The 22,210-nt window shown below is 39.7% G+C and overlaps 1 protein-coding gene across 1 annotated transcript in view; it reads right to left on the bottom strand.

The window, feature by feature from the left end:
* Window positions 1-20,861, bottom strand: part of rasa3 (RAS p21 protein activator 3) — a 41,393-nt gene extending 20,532 nt beyond the window's left edge. Inside the window, exons 1-4 of the mRNA XM_034109572.2 lie at window positions 20,578-20,861; window positions 3,540-3,657; window positions 2,033-2,136; window positions 841-935 (exon numbers count right to left, since the gene is read on the bottom strand). Of these exons, the coding sequence (XP_033965463.1) occupies window positions 841-935; window positions 2,033-2,136; window positions 3,540-3,657; window positions 20,578-20,632 (372 nt within the window). The 5' untranslated portion in view covers window positions 20,633-20,861. The remainder of the gene's footprint in view (window positions 1-840; window positions 936-2,032; window positions 2,137-3,539; window positions 3,658-20,577) is intronic.
* Window positions 20,862-22,210: the final 1,349 nt, after the last annotated feature.

The following is a 22,210-nucleotide window of genomic DNA, read 5'->3' as shown; positions in this document are numbered from 1 at the left end:
CTAACATTAGCTAACATACAGCTCCAGAAGCTTCTGTTCATACAAGACCGAGTACTGCAGGATTGTTTAGGCAAGACCCCTTACTGTAATGAAATGAGCAAGGGTGTATTTCATGCGTATAACTTTTTTAGATAGAATGTGATGTGATGTGTGTTGATTGCTCTTTTAAGAGTGACATATTCAAATACAGGCCATGATAAACAAATAAAAGATTGCTAGTTAATTACATAACATTGGATTTAATAACCTGTAGCATGCTACAACAGCTAGAATCTAGATGATAAATCATTGTAATGTAAATGTTCACAGCACTTGTTCCACCATTACAACAATATAAGTCAATCCATTCTCCTGCTCGATGTTATGTTACCACCAATCAAAATATACATTCTCTGATGGTTTTCTTTCTAGAGGACACACCAAGTTTCAATAATAGCAGCTTAACACCATTTAAGGTAATGAGCAAAATGGGACTTTCTGCTTGTACTGATGGAATAAATCTAGTGAAACTTCATTAAAAAAAAGTCCTCCCTCATAAAACCATGTCCCAAATACAAGCTTTGCTCAATCCGCCAAAGGAATCTATTCAGAATTTACACCAAAACCTTCAAAGAAATCAAGACTAAGTGAAAAAGCAAGTATTCAATGCCAGCTTTGAGTATCAAACGGACACCAAAGAGAAACCAGACCAATAAGTGTCAAGTGGTTTCAGTGAAGAAACTGAGAAACAAAAGAACAAGAGGATCTGCAAGATAAGAATAATAGAAGATCAGGGGATAGTGCTTTGCTATTAATATGCTGGTGTGTGCATGTGTGTGTGTGTTTTCCCTCTGTGCTGACCTGCACTTCTGAGTCAGCACTGACAGGTTGGAGCTGGAACCAGGTGTCTTTGCCGTGATATTTCTGCAGGTCTTCTTTCTTCACTGCTACCTTGCCTACACACACACATTGACAAACAGGCAAAAACAGATGAGTTCAAAAAACGTAAAAAAAAAGTAAAGTAATTTTTCGGGAAAAAAAAATACCACCTACGTGCTCAGATGCAAGCTTCAACAAACACTCAAACACCCACACACCTGCTCACACGCTGTCAATCCACACTCCAGTCTCTCTTTAATACGTGTAGGCACCTGGTTCTCACACAACTGTCAGTGGCCTGGAAATGACCCTGTCAACTCTACCCTGAAACTAACACGGTACTTTTCTGTTTACAACACTCACGAACACACACACAAGTAAACACACACACATTAACAGGGGCTGTTGATGATACAAATCCCACCCTGAGACAGATTTTTCAGTTAGTGGTTTGTGGTCACATACACAAATCGGCACACTGACACACCCAATGACACTGATAGTCATCCTCTCTCACACACACCGACACAGTGGTGCTTTAAGGGATCTAAAAGAAATAATTAAACAATGTGTGAAAGATGACTATTTGTTTAATGAGAAGATCGATACTAATCTCATTATCTGTCTGTTTAATATGAGGCATCTGCCAGAACAGGTTAGCTTAGCTTAGCTTAAAGACTGGTAACAACTAGCTATGTTTGTGGGTAACAACATTAGTATGTAACCTCTCACAACTCTAAGTAAAACATATTTTGTGTAATTGTGCTTATGGTTGTTGTGATTCTCAAGTTTGATTGGCCAAGTGATATAAAGATAATCTGTATTTGACAAATACACACGGCTCATTTGAAAATTAGATGTTAAATCTTCAGACCTTGGGATCTCCATTTTTGATAATGTGAAACAGGTAACTACTCAAATGTATTAACGATATATAAATTACTCTTCTGATTTTCCTGGATAAAAGTTGAAGTGTTTCATTTATTAATTGGAAATTGAAAGCGGAGGTTACTTACAGTCATACATAACATAGAAACACAGCTAATCCTCAAAACGTTGTTCTTGAGAAAAGACTCAAAGGATTCAATATGTATTAAACTTATTGTTACCTTATTTCTGTTTATTGTATACTGTCATTTATAACACACCAGTGTAACTAGTTCTGTTTACTTACCGATACTGGAGTCCCTCCTGAAGACATCCCTGTCGAAGATGTAGAAGGAGAGGTGTCTGAAGCTGCGCGGGATCTCACAGTAAAAGTCCTCGCCGTAGAATGGGCTGCAGGTCAAAGCAAAGACGAGGCAAACTGCGATTAGAGACTCCTCTGGTTTGTTTGAGCATGTTTTAGCACAAACACATGTAGTATTACATATTTAGTTATCCAGAGATGGGAAGAAGGAAACGTGTGCGGGAAAAAAGAGGGAGTTATGTCTGGAAAATCTCTTGAAAACATAGGTTGGCGGAGTGTGTCAATAAGGACAAGAATATAGGATACATTTCTGTGAAACAAGGAGATGCCTTTGTCCAACCAGCTAGTTAAGGTATAATAATCTTTCTGTGACTGACCTATTTATCTCAAGCGTTTACTCATTCAATCAACAATTCATTAATTGGTTAATATTCAAACACTTCCTTTCCTTCCCAGAATGATTTTCAGTGTGTTCTTACTATGGGTATCCTGGTCAGAAAAATTGCCTTCATGCAAACATCACAGACAAACTTCTTTTGTTATTCTTGCTCAAAGATGATTGATTTTGTCCACGTCAACAAATAAAGATCCCATGCATTTACATCTTGGCATGAGTCATGTGGTCTACAACAATACTCCTGTTTGTGAAGACTGGCTGGAAGGTACATCCTCCACCAGGCTCTGCCTCACCTAAACCTCAGCCATAGAGACATTACAGCAATGTGAGTCTCGTGAGCGGAGCCCTCGGGGCCGCTGCTAACAATTACTGACTTCTTCTGTAACTCAGCAGACAAAAAGACACACAGAGAGGGGGGATGGCGGGCTGGCGGATGGATGTATAGGCAGGCATGACTGTATTTATAAACAAACCTATTAAGTTTCATTCAGGCTACCATGTGTGTCGAAAGAATTGTACTCGTTTCCTCATCAGCCGGATGAAAAATGTGAAAGCTTGGGGCTGTGTAATCAAAGTGGAAGGAAGGGGACCGTAATCTATTCAGCAACACATGATCTGTAAGTTAAACTGCGGTACAGTACGCAGTATCTGCAAAGCATCTGGGTGAATTAGGTTATATGTTTTGAAAGCTTTGTAAATAAATTCCTTTTGTGATACATTTACACTAGCTTTTCTCTTACGTTAATATATAATCTAATTTCCCCTACTTATAAGTTCAGCTTTGTATATAACAACACACCATGACACAGAGTAAGAAAAATGATTGATATAAAATGCATTTATTTGAGGGACACGAATAGTAAAGTTATCTTTAAATACTTATATTATAATAGTTGTGATAACATTTAAAGTCAATGTTTTCTTCAAATTCATGAAGGCAGGGATTTACTATTTATGTTTACGTTTGTATAGTGTCTCAACCTTGAGTTTTGAACGAGGAGGAAGTGGATATCATTTGACATTCATGTTTGCACGTTTCTGTACACAGATGGAAAGAATGACACACACATAAAGGTGGAGGGCCCCTCAACGTACCAAAGGGACTTCTCGATGATCTTGGTCCTGAACACCTCTTCTTGGTCCAGGTTGACGGTGCAGTAGCAGTCTCTCATCCTGTTTGGTCCAGGGTACGGAGGGATGTTTTTTGCTTCTCCTGCACAAAGCAAGGGGAGGAGAGAGAGAACAGTTTACTTAGGAACGCTGTTGTAAGCAGTAAGCAGTAAGCAATGTGTTTATTCAGCCACACTGCTGTAAGTGATTACTTATTTAAGAACCCTGAAAGCACGCCACGTTTAAAGAGACATAGCATTATGTAAGTTCACACCTGTTTGAGCTTTGAGTAATCTGACTGCACGCATAACAAGCTTAACTCTGCAAAGGTGACTATACCTAAATACCGGAAACACACACAGTAAGCCATGCTCTCAGAAATAGACGAACCATTAAAAAACAACATATGTGCGCTTAAATGTTTGTGTGTCAGTCTGTATATGTTATCAGATCTGTGATTAATAGAATCTGTGTGGGACATTTCCTGAATCCTGCCGGAGAAAATCTGCTCATCAGACATCGGTGACAGATAGCACTCCCTTTTAAAAGAATGTGGTCACACCAGCCACCAAAACACGATTTTCTCTCACCCACACACCCACACACAAATACACACATACACACAAATACATGCACAAACCACAAAGGTGGTGCTCCAGTCCCTCAGGAGCAATACCATCTCCTTTATAAAGCCATGTGGCTCCCTGTTACTAAGTAATCTGTTCACAGGTTGTGTTTCTCTCCCCCTAAGGACCCACAGGACTCTGCGGTCTATAGTTACACGTGTATTAGTGCAACTTTGTCATTGTTAGCTCCATTATCTGTACGTGAATCTGATGCTGCCATTGTTATTTCTGACCTTAAAGGAGCAACTTCTGCACAATGTCAGCATGAGTCTGCGGGAGAGTGCTGCTGTTTGCAAGCTGAAACATTCTCTTTTAAATGTGATCCTACAGTGGATGCCAACATTTTTGGATTCAACCCAATACAAAATAAACAAGGTCTATTTGTGTTTTTTCCTTCTTAAATAGTTTTATTATAAGAATGTTTAAAGGCCTTAAAAGGTCAGGTTTAAGAGAAATGTCATTTGTTGACTCCTTGTATTTATGTTGGAATATAACCGTCACTTTGGTAACAAGTGCTTTAGAATAAAACAGTAAGAAATAAAGTGAAAATCTAAAACTTATATTGCACAAAAAAAACTGCCAATAAGGATTTCTAGAGTTTTTTCAAAGAAAAAGGTTTATGTTGTTACACAAGGTAACTAGTTATTCAACTATACTATATATATAGTATAGTAGTAAAGCTTCTACACAAGATGTAGTGACTTTGAGCATGGCATGGTGTTTGAGTAGGGGAGATAGGTGACAATTGTATCATAAGACTGCCTGCTGAATGTGCACTATCGAGTACAACAATTAGTACAACTTATGTTTTGTCACCTCAAAATTGTATATATTATTAATGTAAGGACATACTGAACATTGCATCCATTCAGCTCTACAAACTAGGTTTAGGATTTCATGAGAACTCAATCTTATCAAACAATCCATTTTGAGAATAAGAGTTGGTGTTGAAATAATGAAAAGCAGGAGGAAGAAAAAGGATGTGAGCAATCACACTAGTCATGAAGTACACACTAACATGCAATGACGCGTTGTATTTTTGTAAATCACCTGTGGTTAATTTCATAGGATTTGTCGAAACAATGTCAGGAGTATCTATTTAGCTCAATGTGTTTGTGTTGACTTCTTTGTCAAATACATAAGTTAGATTGATAATAAGAGTGACAAATGTCCGGGGACAAAAGTAGTTGTTTCATCTCTACCTTTGGTCCATAACTCTACACAGAGGATAAATAAAACCGAGGTGATTAAGTGTCTCTCTGTGGGGTTAGTAACACAACACAGTGGTATGGCTGCATCTCTGGATGCTGATTCATACAGAACGGGGATCATTACACAACTATTTTACAATAACAACATTCATTCATAAATCAGAAAGACACCTGAGCTGTAAGACACAACACGTGCTCCACTGCTTTGATATGTTGATTCTGACCTACGCTGTCTGTGTTTACGTGTGAGAGATGACGCATCGCTCTCTTATCTCCTTCTTTATCCCTTCACCTCATATTGTTATTACATCTCCCTCCTGTCTCCTCCTATCCTCTCATATTCCTATTGTTAATTGAATCTTCCTCCTGTAATCCTCTTCTTTCACCTCTCCTGCTCCAGACTGTTCTCCAATCTCTGTTTTCCTCCAGCTCTCACTCATGACCTGAGGTCTCTCTGATAGTTTGCAGCATCCAAGCACTCCTAGTAATCAAAACATCATGAGATTACCACAGCTTTCTCAGCAGTGTGTGTGTTTGTTTTTGTGTGTGCTTAAAGACTCAACTCACAGCGTCAACTTAAATCTCTGTGCCAAAATTGCAGCAACTGGAAAGCCAAAAACACACAATTTATATATTTTAAGCATCATCTTACGTACTATTCCAAATCTAATGACAGTTCAAGCAGTTTGGCATATCTTATGCATCTTTTTTGCAACTGTATAATTTGTATATTACTGCTGCTGACCTTTTTCCAACCTTTCTTAGATTGATGTGTGGATTTCTTTGTGTTTTTCCAGCAGCCAGAGGTTTCTACTCAAGCCTATATGACATAAAATCAACTTTCAGAGACTTGAAACTTGCCTGAGATAAGTAATCCATCACAATGAACATCTAGATGTTGTCAATTTGCTCACTGTTTAATTGATGTATGGTAATGCAGGTGAAAAGTTTGCTGCGTAGGTAGATCCAAGTGCAACCTCCTAGGGTTACAGACCAGATATTGTCAGTTGGCATCAGTGTGTATATAAACTGACGGATAAAGTCAGTAATTAAAAAACTGATATCAAACAGCCATCTAACTCCCAGCAAGACAGCCAACAAGCATAAAAAACCATTTCAAACCGCAATCCCTTTCACAACTGTTTTTCCAACTTTGATATCATGCAATTAAGGCAAGAAAAGTTTATTTATATAGCACTTTTCAACACAAGGCAATTCAAAGTGCTTTACAAAAAAATGAAAGACATTAAGAAAATGGCATTTAAAATCAGTCATTAAAAATAAAAGCTAATAAAATAAACATTAAAAGAAAAAATACATGGATAAAAGTTACAGTGCAGTCTAAGATATGAATAGTAAGAAAGCTGACCAGTCCCTGAAGACCTGAGAGATCTGGAGGGTTCATAATTTAGCAGGAGGTCAGAAATGTATTTTGGGCCTAAACCATTCAAAGCTTTATAAACCAGCAGCAGTATTTTAAAATCAATTATTTGACACACAGGAAGCCAGTGTAAAGACTTCAGAACAGGAGTGATGTGATCCACTTTCTTAGTGTCAGTGAGGACTCGAGCAGCGGCGTTCTGAATCAGCTGCAGCTTTCTAATAGATTTTTTAGTGAGACCTGTGAAGACACCATTGCAGTAGTCCAGTCTACTGAAGATAAAAGCATGGACAAGTTTTTCCAAATCCTGCTGTGACATTAGTCTTTTAATCCTAAATATATTCTTTAGGTGATAGTAGGCTGATTTAGTAACTGTTTTAATGTGACTGTTGAAACTCAGGTCAGAGTCCATGACTACACCTAGATTTCTGGCTTCATCTGTTGTTTTGAACATTGCAGACTGAAGCTCAGCGCTAACTTTTAAACGTTCTGCCTTGGCTCCAAAAACCATTACCTCAGTTTTATCTTTGTTTAATTGGAGAAAGTTCTGACACATCCAGTCATTGATTTGTTCAATGCACTTACTCAGTGTTTGAATTGGAGCATAGTCTCCTGGTGAAATTGTTACGTACATTTGTGTGTCATCTGCATAGCTATGGTAACTTATTTTGTTGTTCTTCATTATCTGAGCCAGTGGTAGTATGTAGACGTTAAAGAGAAGAGGCCCCAGGATGGAGCCTTGAGGTACCCCACATGTCATATTTGTAAATACAGTAGGATTGTTATTCACGTCGGTGGTAATGATGTTCGTTTACGCCAATCAGAATGCACAAAACTTAATGTGGAGTCGGTGTGTAGTTATGCTAAAACAATGTCGGACACCGTAATCTTCTCTGGTCCCCTCCCCAATCTGATCAATGATGACATGTATAGCCGCATGTCATCATTTCAGCGCTGGTTGTCTTGGTGGTGCCCAGCAAACAATGTGGGCTTCGTAAATAATTGGACAGCCTTCTGGGGAAAACCTGGTCTGATTAAGAGAGACGGCATTCACCCTACTTTGAAAGGTGCAGATCTCATTTCGGCAAACATTTCAGGGCTTTGTGGACGTAATCCATGACAAACTGGAGTTGAGACCAGGAGGCAGAGTCGCAGTCTGACACGCTTCTCTGCGCTCTCTCCTAGGCAGTCACCCATAGGAATCCCGAACCCAATAAAATACCCAATATTAGCGGTGTGTGTGTCTGCCCAAGGACAATTTAAGGTAAAACCTAATAGAGGTGTCATACATAATAACCTAATAAAAGTAAATGTAACAACTACTACAGTGCAACAAAACAGGAAGATTAAATGTGGTCTCTTAAACATAAGATCTCTAGCATCTAAAGCAATATTGGTAAATGATTTAATATCAGATTATAATATTGATATATGCTGTCTCACTGAAACTTGGTTGAGACATGAAGAATATGTCAGCATAAATGAGGCCACTCCACCCAGCCATGTCAACACTCATATTGCTCGAGGCACGGGCCGAGGAGGTGGAGTTGCAGCAATCTTTGACTCAAGTTTACTTATCAATACTAAACCAAAATGTAATTATACCTCTTTTGAAAGCCTCGTTTTTAGTCTTACGCATTCGACCTGGAAAACTTTGCAGCCAATCTTATTTGTTACAGTGTATCGTGCACCAGGTCCTTATTCAGAATTCTTATCAGAATTCTCTGAGTTTTTATCAACTTTGGTTCTTAAAACAGACAAAGTAATTATCGTAGGTGACTTTAATATTCATGTTGACGATGATAAAAATAGCCTTACTGTTGCATTTAACTCTATATTAGATTCTGTTGATTTCTGTCAGAGTGTAAATAAACCAACCCACTGTTATAATCACACTCTCGACCTTGTTCTGACTTATGGTATTGAAATTGAGCAACTATTAGTCGAACCGCATAATCCTGCTTTATCCGACCATTTCTTAGTAACTTTTAAAGTACTGTTACTAGACTACAAAGCATTAGTCAAAAGCTCTTGCAGCAGAAACCTATCTGTTAGTGCTATAGCCACATTTAAGAGATTCAACCAATACTTAACTCGATAGCATGTCTGCATGTAGGGGAGGAAACTTATACAAAATGTACACCACCCCAAATTGATCATGTTGTTGTTAGTGCTATAGATGCGCTGCGAATAAAATTAGACTCTGTTGCTCCTTTGAAAAAGAAGAAAATAAAACAACATAGATTAGCTCCATGGCATAATGCCGAAACCCGCAAAATAAAGCAAAAGTCTAGACAACTTGAAAGGATATGGCGTTCCACTAAACTTGAAGAATCTCGTTTAATTTGGCATATTACTCTCAATGAATATAAGAAAGCACTGCGTAAAGCGAGAGCAGCCTACTACTCTTCATTAATAGATGAGAATAAGAATAATGCAAGATTTCTTTTCAGCACTGTAGCCAGGCTGACAGAGAGCCACAGCTCCATTGAGCCTTCTATTCCCTTAGCACTCAGTAGTAATGATTTTATGTGCTTTTTTAATGATAAAATTGTTACTCTTAGAAACAAAATTAATGACCTCTTGCCTTCGACCAGTATAGTGTTATCAACAGCTCCCGGAATCGTAAGTTCTAATATTACACTAGATAGTAAACTAGAATGCTTTTCAGCCATTAACCTTGAACAATTACATTCAATGATTCTCTCTTCTAAACCATCAACGTGCATGTTAGACCCAATTCCAACTAAGCTGTTGAAGGAAGTTTTTCCATTAATTAGCACTTCTTTATTAAATATTATGAATATGTCTTTATTATCAGGCTATGTTCCACAATCATTCAAAGTAGCAGTGATAAAACCGCTTCTTAAAAAGCACAACCTCGATCCAGAGGTTTTAGCCAACTATAGACCTATTTCTAATCTTCCGTTCCTCTCAAAAATTCTTGAGAAAGCGGTCGCAAAACAGTTGTGTGATTACTTAAAAAACAATGATTTATTTGAAGATTTTCAGTCTGGCTTTAGAACACATCATAGCACAGAGACAGCTCTGGTTAAAGTCACAAATGATATTCTAATAGCCTCAGACAAGGGACTTGTCTCTATTCTTGTTTTGCTCGATCTTAGTGCTGCATTTGATACTATCGACCATGATATCCTATTGCAAAGACTAGAGCACTTAGTTGGCATACAGGGAACTGCTTTAGGCTGGTTTAGGTCCTATCTATCTGAACGCTCTCAGTTTGTACGTGTTAACGATGAATCTTCCACGCAAACCAAAGTTAGCCATGGAGTGCCACAGGGCTCAGTGCTCGGACCTATTTTGTTCACATTATATATGCTTCCGTTAGGCAATATTATAAGGAATCATTCTGTAAACTTTCATTGTTATGCGGATGATACTCAACTATATTTATCAATCAAGCCTGATGAAATTAATCATCTAAATAAAATTCAAGACTGCCTTAAGGACTTAAAAACGTGGATGACCTTAAACTTTTTGATGTTAAACACGACCAAAACTGAAGTTATTGTACTTGGCCCGAAGAATCTACGAAACAAATTATCTAAAGACATACTAACTATGGATGGCATTAATTTGGCCTCCAGTGAGACTGTAAGGAATCTTGGTGTTATATTTGATCAGGATTTATCCTTTAACGCCCACATAAAATCAATTTCAAGGACCGCCTACTTCCATCTACGTAACATTGCAAAAATCAGGCATATCTTGCCTCAAAACGATGCAGAGAAACTAGTCCATGCATTTGTTACTTCTAGGCTGGATTATTGTAACTCTTTATTATCAGGGAGTACTAAGAAGTCAATCAAGTCGCTTCAGCTGATTCAAAATGCTGCGGCTCGTGTACTAACCAGAGTTAGGAAAAGGGACCACATTACTCCTGTTCTGGCTGCCTTACACTGGCTCCCTATCGAACACAGGATAGAATTTAAAATTCTTCTTCTCGCCTACAAAGCCCTTAATGGGCAGGCGCCATCTTACCTTAAAGAACTCATTATACCCTACTGTCCTACTAGGGCATTGCGTTCCAAGAATGCAGGGTTGTTGGTTGTTCCTAGAATCTTTAAAAGTACAATGGGAGCCAGAGCCTTTTCTTATCAAGCTCCACATTTGTGGAATCAGCTTCCAGTTTGTGTTCGGGCGGCAGACACCCTATCCGTTTTTAAGAGTGCGCTTAAGACCTTCCTTTTTGATAAAGCTTATAGTTAGGGCTGATTAGATTCAGCCCCTAGTTTTGCTGATATAGGCTTAGTTTGTCGGGGGACATCTTACTTCTTCCTTCTCTCTGTCTATACCCGTGTACACTCATGTTCCGATTAACCCAGCTTCCCCAAATGTCTTTCTTTTTGGTGTCTATATACGCTGGGATCCGGAGTCATGGATGATCCTGCGGTCCTGTGTCCTGGATCGCGAGCGCTGGATCTTGAGTCGTGGCTGTGGTCCTGGATCATAGGTCCTCGATGGATATCCTCGTGGATTCATCTTCCTATTATACACACATGCATTTCCAAACATTTGGACTACCTATGTTGCAAATGTATTATCTTTTCAATTTACACACGGCATCTATTGCACGTCTGTCCGTCCTGGGAGAGGGATCCCTCCTCTGTTGCTCTCCCTGAGGTTTCTCCCATTTTTCCCTTTAAACTGGGTTTTCTTTGGAAGTTTTTCCTTGTACGATGTGAGGGTCTAAGGACAGAGGGTGTCGTATTGTCATACTGATATTCTGTACACACTGTGAAGACCACTGAGACAAATGTAACATTTGTGATATTGGGCTATATAAATAAACATTGATTGATTGATTGATTGATATTTGTCAACTCGGATGTGTATTTACCTATAGAAACAAAGTTGTTTCTGTCCTTTAAGTAGGATTCAAACCAATTTAGAACTGTTTCCGAAAGTCCCACCCAGTTTTCAAGTCGGTCTAGTAATATATTGTGGTCAACAGTGTCAAACGCAGCACTGAGATCTAATAATACTAACACTGAAGTTCTTCCACTATCTGTGTTTAAGTGGATGTCATTGAAGACCTTTACAAGAGCAGTCTCAGTGCTGTGGTTTGAACGAAAGCCTGACTGGAACACATCCAAACAGTTATTTAAATGCAAGAAGTTACTCAACTGTTGAAAAACTACTTTTTCAATGATTTTTTAAGAGTTCATTTTGACTAGCACTGCAATCTGTTATATGGCTAATAAGATGCAACACCACTAGTCAATACCACAGATACAGAGATATCGTAACGCTTCCTGTAAAGGACACCTGGAAGAGTTGATGAGGAGCAAAGTTTGTCATTTTGCGGGAAGTTTACTACAACAGTCATGGTTGAGTAAACACGTTTTGCATATTAGGATGTTCAATGGAGAGTGAGAGTGAGTCTATTACAAAAGAAAGGATAAGCCTCTCCAGTAACCTGCCATTCAACACATTAGATTAAAGACTTTATTATGAAACCAGAGCGTGTAATCCTCTGTCTCAGCATGTCTATCTTTCTCTAATACTTTCTTTCATAGTGGTCCATGTTCTGCCGTTTTCTTCTTTCCATTTTCGCATTAAACCCCCCCCCCCCCCCCACCCCCCACCCTTTTCTTTTAGATTTTTCATCTAGGGCTCGTGTTGAATTGCCCATTTCGTTTCGTTTTCCAAATTAGCTTTAACCTGATTTCACTTTCCTCTATTTATGGTTGCTTCCCCTTTTTTCATCTCTCCCTCTCTAACTCTCTGTTTTCTCCAGAGGGTGTGTTTATCTCCCCTCAAGATTCAAAATAAGCAGAAAAATAAACAACAACAACAATAACAGCAGTTTTCTCTTTTCATCAAGCATCACTGCAGCTGCCCTTGAAGAATATCTTGCCCTAGTATCTGAGCAAAAACAAACAGTGCAAAAACTCTACTGCCACGTGTGTGTGTGTGTGTGTGTGTGTGTGTGTGTGTGTGTGTGTGTGTGTGTGTGTGTGTGTGTGTGTGTGTGTGTGTGTGTGTGTGTGTGTGTGTGTGTGTGTGTGTGTGTGTGTGTGTGTGTGTGTGTGTGTGTGTGTGTGTGTGTGTGTGTGTGTGTGTGTGTGTGTGTGTGTGTCTGCTGGGGTGGTGCCCATGCAAAACATGGGGGCGTTGAGCAGAGCTGCAGAGAATCACAGAACAAACCAAAGGGGACAACATTGAATGGGATAGCATCAGAAATGTTGACTCCACACTTCATTCCTGCAGAGGAAAGAGAAGTGAGGGAACCAGAGTGATTGAAGCACACAATGGACGCAGTGAATGTGAAGCTTTGTTTCTCTTCCTCCTCCGTTGACTAGTTTCCAATTCGCCAACCTTGTGTGTACAGTTTCAGAAGCACCACTCCACTAGTTATTCTAATCTCTTCTGACATGAACACATTCAAGGATACACAGGCGTGAATGCGTTCAGTGGCTAAGAGCTTGACTAGCAGGCCTGGGAAACACAGGCTTTAGGGAAGAAACGAGGGAGGGGGGTGGTTAGTGAGAAAAATACAAGCAGTGTACTCAATAAAGGGTGAGAGGGGAGGAAGACTGCAGAGTGAGAGAGGGCGGGAGAGAGAGAGAGAGAGAGAGAGAGAGAGAGAGAGAGAGAGAGAGAGAGAGAGAGAAGTCAGTCAGATAGAAAACTTGAGAGTGGTTGGCTTCGGAGAAAGCTGCAACAGGAAATGAGATGAGGAGAAAGGAATTTCAACTGGATACAAGATGTAGTTTAAAAGCAGTGAACAACCCAGTTACCCCTGTGTGTGGGTGTGTGTGTGTGTGTGTGTGTGTGTGTGTGTGTGTGTGTGTGTGAGAATGGAAAGAAAACCTGATACTTGTAAGAGGACAATTTATTATGCCAGTTATTACTCAGTTCCTTTGATGGTCCTAAGTAGAGTCTTTCAGAAAGACATTATTGTCTTTCTGAAAGTGACGTACACACACACACACACACACACACACACACACACACACACACACACACACACACACACACACACACACACACACACACACACACACACACACACACACACACACACACACACACACACACACACACACACACACACACACACACACACACACACACACACACACACACACACACACACACACACACACACACACACACACACACACACACACACACACACACACACACACACACACACACACACACACACACACACACAGCGAGATATTCCTTATCACTCAATCAAATAAGGGCTGCAACTTGCATTTAATTTCCCAAAGTAAATTTAAAGGGTTTCTCCTGTGATTTAGTATTGCACTTTCAAAAGGTTAGGTCACTTGGGAGAAACCGATTCAAACAATAATCGTTAAAACAACGAGTGGCCCAAGCTCCAAAAACCCTGAATCCTAAACTTCCCATGATGCTTTAAATTGTGTTTAATTTTGGCATAATGGCCACTAGAGTTTGTTTTGTCAAAGTAAGTCTTGGAGCCATTAGTAACAATGGAAATGTGAAAGTCTGGAAGTCTGAAAACCATATTTAGCATGCTTGCACTTGCATGCTTGGACCAACAACAACAACCAAAGTTTCCACTTTGGGTTTACTTCCTAGTGAAAAAGGCAGCAGTGTTTTCGACGTGGTTGTCGGCTTGGTGCAGAGACTTTAAATAGAGATGACATTACAAGTTTAAAAATGGTTTTCCTCAATTTGAGGAACGTTTAAAAAGTTCCTTAGTCTTCAATAATGGTGGCCTAAGGAACAACAGTTTTTTGTAATCAACTCTATTAATTCGAGGTTAGCACTTGTAACTTGAGTATGAACATGAAAACTCTAAAACAAAAATGTGGCAGCCAAATTAACTTTGAATGCCCTATAATTAACCAAAACCCATTATCAATGAAAACATGCTATCATCCTTATATTTCCACTACACCCGTTTTCTTTTCAGTAACAAAGCCTTATCCACTTGAAGGCTTTAAAAGTTCAGTTCTCTGTGGTCAGTTTTGATGTCATCTGAAGGGATGTCAGATATTGACATTGTAAACCAATGTGGAATGATGTTCTGAACCACTCAACAATTGTTAATCCAAATTTGTTTCTGACAATCACAGCTTTGCCAAAAACAGCTTTAGGCTTAAAGACGCAACTTGAGGAGGAGCTTTAGAGCCCTTAGGAGGGTAACCGCAGGACCAGGTAATACCATATTTGTTTGTGTGTCTAAAATGCTCCAGACTTTCTTGACTATTATTTTTAGTAATGTGTTCTGGATTGAATAAATATAAACTGCACACAATATAGTAAAAAGTAGTAAAAATGGTGAGTCAGCAGCTTTAGTGTGAGCACCAATAGTTGCATTTCTCCTACGTATCAGCTGGTTTGGTTTATAAGCTGGTCATAGCAGCACCTACTGCTGTGCCTATTGTGTCAAACTACACTTTGGAAGCAATACTGCTTGACAAAAATCGAACACCAGCTGTGCTGAAGTAGTTCAGCAGCATGAGGAACATAGTTAGAAAACAATGGTGTTTAAAGACTGAGTGTGCTGAACGCCACGGTCTCTGTAATAAACCAGCGTTCAGTTACTGATCAAACTCCCTCTCCATCTAGCGCGTCCTAGAGCTAATGTTCAAACAGATCAGTTAGTCTCTATGGAAAACTTGAGAGAAACAAAAATACAAAAACATGCTAACAAAGGGGCATATGCCGTGAAGTAACACAGTTGGGAGAAAGCTCTGTGATCTGCTCGCATGTCAGATATCAGCGTCAGAAACCTGGTATTCAGGATATGAGTGTAATCTTTCAGACCAGTGTGGTGTCATGATGGAGTTAGAGGTACAAGTAGATGGGTTCACTACTTTACATGGCCTTGTGTTCTGGTCCGTTAAACCTCGAAACTCCCTCCAGCCTCCTCAAACATTTACAGAATTATCAGAATACTCTGTATTTTTAAACTTCTGGGAACTAAAATAAAGCTGTGGAATTGGAACAACTCTCCCCTACACAAACAGGCTTGACACACACAATGCCGAGAAGATATGAAATATTTTGTATGCACAGGAAAGGCAGAACAGGTTGTTTGTAAATCCTTGTTTGTGGCAAGCTGACATTGTTTGTACTGCCAGAGGAGAGTAGTCACACTGTTGCAATATCTGATTCATTCCGTGTGTGGAGACATTTGTTGCAGACATTACAACATTTTACTTGGAAACAGTACCTTTCTTTTGACACTTCTCTCTCTTTCACAGCATGGTGAATGTTTCATGCTCATTTCATTGTCAGCAAGTAGAGGTCGTTGCAAGAAGGATTGCGTCAACTTCAGGGCAAGTGAAGGACATACTGAAGGAGCGGGCAGCAACCCTTTATTTACCCCGCTGACCCTGCATGCTGGGTCTACAGCGTTACTTCCTGTATTCCTGGTACTGTGTGATTTGAGAGCTGCTGTACCCGAAACACAGTATTCGTCTCAACAGTCAACACTCATGTTTACAGCAAACAACTTCCCAGAGAGCGGCCTTCTAGGACAAAATTGAGAACTTGAGACATGTATACATACTGTACAAGCCCATATGAACACACGAGGGTTGGAATGCAATATATATATATATATATATATATATATATTTCTTATATTATATAATGAAATTATGCTTGTTATTTGCCTTAATTAAAATCAACCCATAACCCATAAAAGAGCGGGAGTCCTCCACACACAAAACGTTCCTCCCCTCCCTCTCCCTGTTGCTCCATGTCTCCTCTTTACTCTGGACAGGAGGGAGTTTGGGAACCTATGTTGGCCAGCTGTCAAAGGAAGGAGGGGGGGTAGCTCTGTCACTGTAGACTTTTCCCTCTCAGCCTCACCCGGACCCGAGCCATCCAGCCCAAGCCACCGAATTCAGTCGCCCAATCCTGTTTCTTTAGCTACAACACGTGGTCTCTGCACACACTATGTAATGTAGTGTTTCTTCCACTTTGTGGTTCACTTAATCAAAAACGACTCTTCTATTTGTACAGCACAGTGCTGCGGCAACACTATAAGACCTCAGCAGTGCATGTTGAGTAGCTTAAGAGGAGACCTGATGCCATGTTGAATGGAGATCTACTCTCAGGCCAATCCAATAACTTATATCCTCTGACTGGCACAACACCTGCTACCTGGCACTCGCTGAACTCTTGTTACTCTAAAACCTTTAACCTGGGATTAAACAGCAAACAGCAAATGCACTGACAATCATTTGTTTCATCATGTACCGCAACTCACTGAACTATACTGGCAGTGTTTTTTAAGATGTTAAAGGGGCACACCACTAAAATGAAAGATTCCAATATGTCATTTCCAAGGTCTAAACATGTCTTAACGTCATCTATAACATATTTCCCAATTCATTATGGAGCTGTTCCAGACTTTATAATTGGTGATATCACAAATTAGTTTTCTACTTTTTGGATTTAGAAAAATCTATTCACGTTCACTAACTTTTTTGACCATCTTGGATAATTGAAATAACATATATGGGTATTGAAAATGGACCAAGTTCCCCTTTGAAGTTATTCTTTTTTAAATATTCAAACCAATACTGTAAATTGTTTGATGTATTTTTCACTCCACCCAAGGTTTGTCAAATGGTGCTTCTAGCTTTGACAGAGAAGTCAAATGCACATATGTTGTTGTTAATTAGTGCAAAGTCCCAACTCCAGCTGTGCCACTGAGACCCCCCCCCTCTCTGTTTTAGCACTGACGGAGACCCAGATGCTGACAGATGAAGCACAGCCTGCCCCTGCAAGAGAGACGCCACCTCTGTCCCTCACTCTGTGTCTCCATACATCTGCTTTGCATTAGCTTGTTGCCATGCAGGAAAAAACACAATTCTTTTGTAGTCTAATCCAGCCAATCAGGAAGTGAATTGGGGGTAGTTTCCTGTTTCCTGTGTTTGCCAGACAGAACGGACTCGGGCCCAGTAGCCCTGTTCGGTTTCCGATGATCGTGTGTTCCTCCAGGAAACCGAGGAGAGTCATCCCCTTCTGGAGCACAACAATAATACATCCTCTATCTCTGTGTCTCTTCTACTAATATCTGGCAGGTTTTAAGCTCTGAGTCATCAGCCAGAGGACTGTAATGAAAACAATGTGATGCAAGCATTACACAGACATTAGCAGGAGCAGAGTGCCGTGGGGATGGGACTGACAGCTAGTATTACTGCTGCTAGGTAACTAGTGCTGTCAGCACTGTACAACGTTTCAGAAGAACTGAGGAGACTCGAGTCCAGGCTTGGAAGTGATGACAACATAAATGTTATTCATCGGTTAACTCTAAAGAACAAGTCCGGACATATTTACAAAGCTTGTAAACTTTTTTTCTTGGTAACATAATGTCTTTTTCTGGCGAAGGAGTGGAACGCAGTACATTTACCAAACTACTGTACTTGTATTGTATTTTTCTTAGGTATTTCCATTTAACACACTTTATTAGGACTGTTTATAATGCTCTACATTTTTCATTGAGGGCTCTACATGTATTTCTATTAATGCAATTACCGTTTTTTTCATTATCGATAAATGTCAATAATTTGTTTTGTCAGAAGATTGATAAAAACAGTTCAGGATAATGTCTTCAACTATCTTGTTTTGTCCAATTTACAGTCCAAGACCAACATATATTCAATTTACAATAATAGGATAAAAATGCAGATACTCCTACGTAAGAGGCTGAAAAAGCTATTTATTTTGCATTTTTGCTTGGCATTTTTTTAAACTATATTTTATTTTTCTTGATTTAATAATTGTTGAAGTACATCTAGTTAGTAAGTAGAAGTAGCTTTAAATTGATGATTTAAAAAGATGGCAAAATGCTATTTAGTATTTACACATTGATGCATTATTTATAAATACAAATTAAATAGTTTGGTAACTTACAGGGGGAAAACAATTCTACATCCCTTGACCTTTGACATAAAAGTACATTTTTGTTGTGATACTTCTGGACTCCTACTAAACTAAAATTTAAAAAAAACCTGTATTTTACTTGTAACTGAGTACTTCACAGTTTGGTATTGCCACCTTTACTTAAGAAAAGGATCTGAGTATCATCCCGACAGCACTGTGTGTGTGTGTGTGTGTGTGTGTGTGTGTGTGTGTGTGTGTGTGTGTGTGTGTGTGTGTGTGTGTGTGTGTGTGTGTGTGTGTGTGTGTGTGTGTGTGTGTGTGTGTGTGTGTGTGTGTGTGTGTGTGTGTGTGTGTGTGTGTGTGTGTGTGTGTGATCAGTTGGCAGGCTTGTATCCAGGAAAGATGTGGGTCCTCCACACATTCAGTTTTCATTCACAGGAACTGACCCCTGCTGGAAGATTGTAATTTCATTCAGAAACTGCAATCTAACGAGGCCTTTGTGATATCAAATGACACGTGTAGCTGCAGATCTGAGTATATCAACTCACCATGGCTCAACTATTTGATCAACTCGAGTCAGGGTGGTTCTCCCCCCAGCTGTTTACAGTCAGTTTTAACAGAAGGTAAGGAGCTTAAAAATACAGCCGATCAACTGTAAAAGGTTTGTTGTCTGACGCTAGCTGGTATCCTCACTCAGCTTGTATGTGTGTTTTTGTTTTCTCTGCCCATCCCTCCTGTCTGTTTGTAGTCAAAACAAAGTGGGACAGCACAGCCAGAGTGAATGGCCCGCCAGATGTCAATGAAACTACAGCAGGCGTTAACAAAGTCCCATGTTGACCCAAGAAAACAGATCAAAGCAGACAAAGGAAGTTATTGTTTGTTTTGAATATTATAGGATTAAAGCAATATCAAATGTTATCGAGTGTGGCCTTTTAAATAATTTCGGACCAAATAAACACTTGGGCCTACTATGAATGCAGCTGAAACAGATGATTTCTGCAATGAATTAATTGATTTGACAGAAAAATCATTATGATCCTCAATACTTTTTCAACAACAAATTATCTGATCCCAGCTCTGAAATAATCACTAAATGTTTTTGAATATTTGACTGTTAGTTAGACCTGTTATTTGAAGTCACCAAATAAATTGACCAAATGTTGGAAAATAAACTGTGTAACCATAACCTCAAGTCAAGAGTGTATCTTAAAAGTAAGCTTAAGGGGGGCTTCTCTCTTCTGTTTGAAGAATAATATTGTTATTATAATAAAATAATAATAAGGTATTATAATTGTTATATAATGTCTTGTAATCCATTTGATACATATATTACTTTTTTACTGACATGACCATTTTTTTGTCTTTCTGCACACCGCCTCATAGCTCCATTCACAAGATATGCATGCACCACATGTCTCCCACAAACCAGTGGCAGCTCACTGGAGACCAGCTATATCTAAAAATAGAAATTTGGGCTAACAATCAATAGCTAGACAGTTAAGCATAAAGCTGCATGTTTGGAGGTTGAGGCCAGGAAGAAAAACGAGTTTGCAATAACATGAATGGGGGGCTGAAACTAAGGTAAGGTTTATTTGATTTGAAGTGTCCCCAAAACGCATCTGGGTATGTGCAGCTGTGGAGCCTTTATGTCGCACAGCATTATTATCAGCCAGCAGTCCAAATCTCTATGTTTGCCAACACACGATTCTCCTGCCAGCTGCCACATTTCCACAAGCTCTTATCACCCGTTTTGTTTTCCTTTTTCATGTTTACAGTTTGCGGTTAACAGCGTGAGAGGAACGCGTGTGATTTGAATTACAATGGCAGCAGGAACAGGACAGATCTGTCCAGCCTCCAGCCCTCACTGTCTGCCCGGCCCGTTAGCATTGAGCCATCCATTGAGACGCTCAGACTGGGGGTAGGGATTTCTCTTTTCTTACCTATTTTTATTTTAACGCTCTGGAAAACCCGGAGACCTTCCTCTTCTACCGCCATGCTGTCCCCGAGGCTCTTTCCCTTCTGACGGTTAGATAAAGACAGTCCTCCACGGTGGTCGGTAATGGCTCCAGCGCGCAGATAATCCAGGGGTTTTGCACATCTATGCTCGCCGGGCAGCGATCACACGCCGGTCCCAATCGCTGCTTCTGCAGGCTGCTGCTGGTGAACAAGCGGGCAGACTCAGCTCAGATCCTCAGCAGCAGCAGCAACGCCAGTGGGGGTGTGGCTCCACAACAACACCGCCCACACATGGGTATGGAGCTGGTAAAGAGGGTAATCCGTGCTGAATCTGTGCCACTAACACAAGAAAGGAAGTGTCAATGGGGAAACTGGAGACAGTCCAAGTCCCGCCCACTCGGCTAACATGATTTGTAAAAGATACAAAACACATTTGTGGAAATGAACAAAAAAGGTTGCAGATGCATCTTGCCATGGTGGAAATCGAACATTGCTCATTTGCACATTCCACCACTAAATAAGCGAAGTTTCTCTTTAAACAATATCCAGATATAAACCAGAATCCCATGTGATTAGGTAAGAAAGAAAAATTACAAGCAACATTCTCAGTTGCAGTGCAAAGTAAACAAACAACAAATTACATATCAGTAAAACATATAAACTGGTCCAGGTACAAATCCAAGGTTTGATATTGCACACCAGTTATCAGAAATATTCCCATAATACAAATATACTCTGACTGGATTACTCATGGTGGTATTATCCCAGGAATCGATTAAATACAATCCTGTCTCACAACCTATTGCAGCTAGTTTCTTGAAACAGGATGCCTTGTCTAGCTCCAAAGTGCCACAGTGTGGTTTACCCTTAAGTTAAAAGTGCATCTCCTCACTTAATAACCAGAGCAATGTGTTTGCAAGCAATATTCACATTTTGCTACTTTGGCATCATCTACCATACACACATAGGTGACACAGACAACAACCAACAGACATGTCTTTATGTTGTCATGATGGGATCAATCATCCCTCATACTGGTGACAACATCATGAGAATGGCTAGACTCTGAATGGACAAGAACTAGCTCATAATGTTGAATTATATAAATACATAATTGTAGCTCCTGGCAGAGCTAGATGACCATACTCGTAGCATTTTATTTATACCTCTCTTCTCTGAGAACTGGCAAAGCACCATCAGTGGCTGTTCATGTCTCTCCCCCTCCATGGGCCCCACATACAGCAGCATTGGGCCTAACTTTACTGGATATCGCCAGATTGTTTCTACATCAAATAGACTGCAGATTCAAAAAGCAACAAAACAGCTTTAGACTGGTATTTCTGTGGAGTAAATATTCTATTACTGTTCCAATGATCTGAGCTTTAAATGACTAAGGATTAGCCTCAATTCCATTTCAAGAAGTGAGACCATCTCAGGACATTGTGTGAAACCTTCAATGAATCAACCTAAATGTTTCATTTAGGTTGGGTCAGGGTAATTTTATTATATAGGCTAAAATGGCCTTAAGTGACGTGTGAGATGCAAAAAGCAAAAAGAAAGTCCCTCTAAATGACAGCTTGCGTTTAAGATTTAAGTGAACACGCAGATTAACATCAT

The sequence above is a fragment of the Pseudochaenichthys georgianus genome, chromosome 3, assembly GCF_902827115.2.
Source record: "Pseudochaenichthys georgianus chromosome 3, fPseGeo1.2, whole genome shotgun sequence".
Lineage (NCBI taxonomy): Eukaryota > Metazoa > Chordata > Actinopteri > Perciformes > Channichthyidae > Pseudochaenichthys > Pseudochaenichthys georgianus.
Note: the sequence above shows the minus strand (reverse complement) of the source record. Positions and strands in the feature narration are given on the sequence as shown.